At 43.3% G+C, this 5,533-nt stretch overlaps 1 protein-coding gene across 1 annotated transcript; it reads left to right on the top strand.

Annotated features, from left to right (window-relative positions):
• The first annotated feature begins 2,754 nt into the window (after window positions 1-2,754).
• Window positions 2,755-5,212, top strand: id2a (inhibitor of DNA binding 2a). Its single transcript, XM_028566009.1, has 3 exons — window positions 2,755-3,229; window positions 3,540-3,600; window positions 4,491-5,212. The coding sequence occupies exons 1-2, from the start codon at window positions 2,876-2,878 to the stop codon at window positions 3,594-3,596; spliced, it is 411 nt and encodes a 136-aa protein (XP_028421810.1). The 5' UTR covers window positions 2,755-2,875; the 3' UTR covers window positions 3,597-3,600; window positions 4,491-5,212.
• Window positions 5,213-5,533: the final 321 nt, after the last annotated feature.

Here is a 5,533-nt window from a genome sequence, read left to right as displayed (position 1 = left end):
ACTGCCATGTATGAATACTCAATTAGTCTACAAGTAAAAGTCTTACATTAAAAATGACACTCTCCATAATCCACTGAAGGTCCATGTGAGTGTTAGAGCTAGCCTACTATGAGGATACATATTAAATTAATAGATTATTACTGATGCATGAAGGTGTAAGTAGGTGTAAGTAGTTTAACAAGTGTAGGCTATATTGTTCGGCATTATATTTTATGAGATCATCATATTTTAGGTATCTGTGAAGTAACAAGAACTATTTCTGTAATGGGGTGAAAAATATAGCCTAATTTTCCTCTGAATTGTAAGTTAAGTAGGCTACAAGGAGGGCCTATCGCATGTGTAGGCCTACAGTAGCCAAAATGTGGCCGGCCACCACCGAAGAAGAAACCCGCAGCGACCCTGTGCCAAAACTTCCCCGGCCCGGCCCCCGGGTTGATCAGCTGAGAACCACCTCTGATTGACAACCCCGAAACCCCGTCTCCATGGAAACCGCCTCAGCGGCGCCGCGAGGGCTGGCTCGAGGGCTGCTGTGAATGGGGTGACGTCACGGCGCCGGCGCCAGAGAGTCTGCTCCAAAGACGGAGCGAGAGAGGGAAGAGAAGGAGGAAAAGAGAAACAGGGAAGACGAGAGGTAGAGGAGAGGCTGCTGCTGCAGCAGCTGGAGGTGGAGGTTCGCTCGGCTTTGCACCGACGTGCTCTTGCGCCAATTTATCACCTTACCTGTCAGTCATCAGTCAGGGGCACCGTGCGATATGTAGCCTACACAGCTGTGGGAGCGAAAGAAAGACGGGGAGAAAATGGAAAAATCCTATTGCACCAGATGTGGACACAGACTGCAGGAGTTATATTAAAAATGCATTAAACAGGAGCGCCAGACAGCTGAAGGAGAAGCTGTCCGTGCCTGGCGAATAGAAGGCGCGCGTAAAAACAATGACACAGATGGTGTTTTGCTGGATTTTTGTAAAACACCGTAAAATATTTCAATGACATTTGCTGCGACTAGGACGCAAAATCATCATTGTATAGATTATAATATAGGCTAGTTTAGAGCAACTTTCATTCTCTTCACCATCTCTGCTGCTCACAATGATATAGGGACGAACAGCTTGCTTTTTTTTTTTTATAAAGCTCCTACCTGCCTCTCTGCAGGATGTGCACTCCAAACTGCGTCTCCTTTTGTCCATTAGGATTACTTCGGCTTTTAGGATTTCCTTGTTTGTGTCTTTCAGATCAATTGTCCTACAAAAAAAAAAAAAAAAACAACATGAAATCATTTTTTTTAAAACATCAAAATAATCATCTTTTCCTCTTTCAAGTCTCTCTCCATCCCGAATGTTAACAGTGACCCTCTCCTCGCCCTTTAAAAAAAAAAAAACACTGATTTTATTTGTATCGAGGAAATGTAATCCACAAAGAAAAAACATTGAGCACATCATAACAGTCCACAACTGCCCCTGGGGGCAATTAGTTAGTGCAGCATCACACAGCCCCCCTCCAGCTGAAGAATGGAGCGTGTAATTCCTACAAACAAATGGCTCATTCAGAAAACATTTAAGTGCCAATAGTAGTTCATCACCTCTTCACGTGCTCAGATATGAAAGCCACATTTGTAGGCCATGACTAAATTAACTTTGACACACAACATACACAGGTGACAATTAACACTGAAGTGCTCGGGACCTTAACTGATGCATTTATACGCACAGCCACTTACAAACATAAGGGAGAGCCTACATACGGCTGCGTTGGGTAAAACTACACATGGAGTAGGCTAGACAAAAGCTTACATTACTGCCATTGTTAGATGTGTTTAAGGTGTGTATAAGGCTGAACTGTGAACAACAATGCATTAAAGTTGTCCTTCAACTCCTGAACATTTATTCTTTTTTTTCACACCATTAACATTGTGATAGATCACACTGAATACACTTCACTGTGGTAAATCTGAGACACTGCTGGTGACGGCGAATAAAGAATAGACAACCCTAAAGTGCGTCAAATTGCTAAATATATATATAGGCTATATATCATATATTTCGGACAAGCATTACCACATAGGCTAAGCTCAAATAGATCCACAGGCTTGATTTTTCTCATGCTGTTGGCCACTCAAACATTTCCCTCTCAGTTTATTATCAGTAACGTGCCTTCACACCGGTCCGGGCTGGAGTGAATTAAGAATCATCACACGCGCCTGATATCATCACTGCTCTACACCTCCAACCCCGTCAACTAAATGTAGCAGAATGAGTGATGGCTGACAATATTAAATAGTTCTGTTTGTAAAATAGGCTAAGTTATTAAGACATAAACTCTTGCACTGTCGTACACGTAGCCTAAATAAATTATATTCTGAATAATAATTGCAAGTAGGCTACATTTTTCCAAATGCATTTCTACTTGATCTTTGCCAAAAAGATCAAATTTAAATCGTGTAGGCAAAAGGTATTTGGCGCGTGCTCACACCATGCCCATAGTCAATTGACAGCCATGCGAATCATTAATTTCTTGATCAGAAACAGGTAAGAGCTTAATTTTCCAAATTGCCCACCGGAGCTGCTGAAGCGCCCTCTGTGTTCCGCCTCCAACATGCGTTGCCACTGGTAACACGGCGGAGAAGGGGAGGGATTTTAACATGAAGAGCCAATAGTAGAGCTAAAAGGCGTGGAGTGACACGGTTTTCTCGACCAATCAGTGCGTTTGACCCGCCTGTTTCGCATGCCCAGCCTGCTGCCTATATAAACCACACTGACAGCTTGGTAATCCAGTCTGATCGCTGATCGTCTGGCAAAAAAAAAACAAAAAAAACAAGGACCTTAAAGAAGCAAGACATCGACACACTCAAGCCCTCTCGCCTAACTTAACACTGACAAAAATGAAAGCAATAAGCCCCGTGCGGTCCTTCCGGAAAACCAACGCGAATTTATCAGAGCACTCCTTGGGAATCTCTCGGAGCAAGACCCCGGTGGATGACCCGCTCAGCCTGCTGTACAACATGAACGACTGCTACTCCAAGCTGAAGGAGCTGGTGCCCAGCATCCCCCAGAACAAGAACGTCAGCAAGATGGAAATCCTGCAGCATGTCATCGACTACATCCTGGACCTGCAGATTGCGCTGGACTCCAGTGTCGCACTAACCAGCCTGCATCACCCTGCGCGGCCGGGGCAGGCTCCATCCAGGACCCCTCTGACCACCCTCAACACAGATATCAGCATCTTGTCATTACAGGTAATTACACTGTAGCTAAACCAGATTCCTGATTGGGAAACGGCAGTCTGGTGTGTTGTGGAAGATGTATGTATATATATTTTTGTATTATTTGTGCGCGTAGACAGTGCGCCTTTGTAGCCTATGCGTAACTCGCACAAAATGGCTTGTTGGAAAAGAAAATGGCATGTTTTTTTTTCTTTGTTTTTTTTTTCTTTTGTACAGAATGAGATGAGGAAGCGATTCGACCTACATAACACTGTGCAACGCCAGACACCTCGATCGGATGCTGTGTAAAGAAATAACATTTGGTCCGTTTGTTTGTTTTCAGTCCCCGGAGTTGCCATCAGAGCTGATGACAGATGACAGCCGGACTCTGCATCGTTAAAGCGGTAAGTAGGCTGTCCTCATGTCTGCTGCTGCATTCTGTCCAGGGCTTTTAGGCTCCGCTACAGCCTGTCTCCCAGTCTGCTGGAGCAGAATGGGCTAGAATTACCATTTACCAATCCATTTGTTTCCTGCTAATGTGGTTGACGTCTCACGTTGCTCTAATGGTCCCAATATGTTTTGCATGAGAATGCGCTGCATCGCTGGGGGGCGGCAGTTATGACCGGACGCGGACACTTGGCTTGACTTTAATCCAAATTCTACCATATATGATTTTTTTAATCATTGTAGCAGAGCCTTTAAAAAAAAAAAAAAAAAAAAAAAAAAAAAAAAAAGCAGAGCCGTATCTCGGACAAAAAGATCACATCATGTGACTCCTTCAGAACTGTAATGTGTCAGGAAGGTTGAATAATTAAGTGACTGATCAGTGTTTTTAAAACATTTTTGCTGGCACAAATTTTGCATTGGAGTTTTCTGGAATGGAGGATATTCGCTCCAGGCTGCTTGGGTTACTGTATATAAGTAGCTGTCGTCAGGGTTGTATTATACCCTCTTGTGTCTATAATGAAGAGCATCTGCAACAGGAAAAATAATGGCTGTTTGGATTACTGCTACTATGATGTCTGCACATAATTGGTACAAGAAGTGGGTAGGCGCCAGCTGAGCTGCAATTACGCTGATTCTTCCCCAGATTGTAGGCTGAAGTTGTGCGAAACGTGCGTGTGTGCCCCCCTTCTCTCTCTGTGTGTGTACATCTGGAGCGCAGGGTTTGCTTAGTATTGGGAGTGTTTGGTTAAATGTTAAAAACTGCGGCTTCCTCCCTGGCGCCAGTCTGTCCGGATCTCTGCCCTGTTTGCATTTTCTAAACACGCCTCTCTTTCTCAATCTTTTGCAGGTGTTTGGTCAAGACGCAAAACACATACTCACTCTCACACACACACACACACACACACACACACACACACACACACACACACACACACACACACACACACACACACACACACACAGGACCTGGGGAGCAGGACTTTCCCCTCTCCAACCTCTGTCCTCCAGGCCTGGATTTTTTTTTTTTTTTTTTTTCTTCTGACGCTGAAATCAAGAGACTTTTGCTTATTATGGGACAATCTTATGTGATGTGTTTTCTGTTTGGACACTTCATTATTTAACTTAAGACTTTTTTATTTGTGGGTCCTTTCTGGAAACGGAAGGCGCGCTATATTCCCGACAGTGGGAGGAAAAACGAGATTATTGTCACAAGGATTATTCCCCCCCGCCCCCCTCACCCCTGTCCCTCTCCTTGTTCTTCGCTTTTTTGCGGAGGTGGGAACGTGAATAGAAAAGACAACTTGGTTAGTTACTGTAAAAAGTTTAGTCTTGTCTTGTCAGAATTGTTGGCACATGAAGGACTGGACGTTGTTTAAAAAGGAAAAAAAAAAAAAAGTTAAGAATGAAAGAATGAAACCATGTGAACTCTTATCGGGAGTTTATCTTGTATAGTTGCAGGAATTTGAAACTTCTGCAAAAGTGTAATGTTGTACTTAATTATGCTGAAACTTTTTATAAAAGTAATGTAAATTGTACCTTTTTTTTATACAAAATAAATCAAAAACGCAACTTGGAACATGTTTCATTTGGGGTGGGTGGGGAAAGAATGGTTGGTTCAGAAGACCTCAAACCAGTGCGTAAAATCGGTTTCCCAGCTGTGAATCCATCAGATTTTTCTATAGAAGTAGAAGGACACGACCGTGTGTACGGTCAACATCTGACGCACTTCAAAACAGATCCCACAACAAAGTGTTATCAGACCTGCAGTATGTGACCTGTAATAGTCTAAAACACAGCGTCAGCACGACCTGGAGGCACACAGTTGCAAAAGCTTATTTAAGGCTGCACTTTTACTTTCTCACATGCTATGTTCAAGTCAATAGGATTAAA

Source organism: Perca flavescens, chromosome 20 (genome assembly GCF_004354835.1).
Source record: "Perca flavescens isolate YP-PL-M2 chromosome 20, PFLA_1.0, whole genome shotgun sequence".
Lineage (NCBI taxonomy): Eukaryota > Metazoa > Chordata > Actinopteri > Perciformes > Percidae > Perca > Perca flavescens.
This window is presented reverse-complemented; position numbering and strand designations above follow the sequence as displayed.

Excerpts from the sequence above, each read along its gene's own strand:
- id2a (XM_028566009.1), top strand. The coding sequence starts at position 2,876 with ATGAAAGCAATAAGCCCCGTGCGGTCCTTCCGGAAAACCAACGCGAAT. Across the intron at positions 3,230-3,539 it reads TCAGCATCTTGTCATTACAG|TCCCCGGAGTTGCCATCAGA; the intron begins GTAATTACACTG and ends GTTTGTTTTCAG.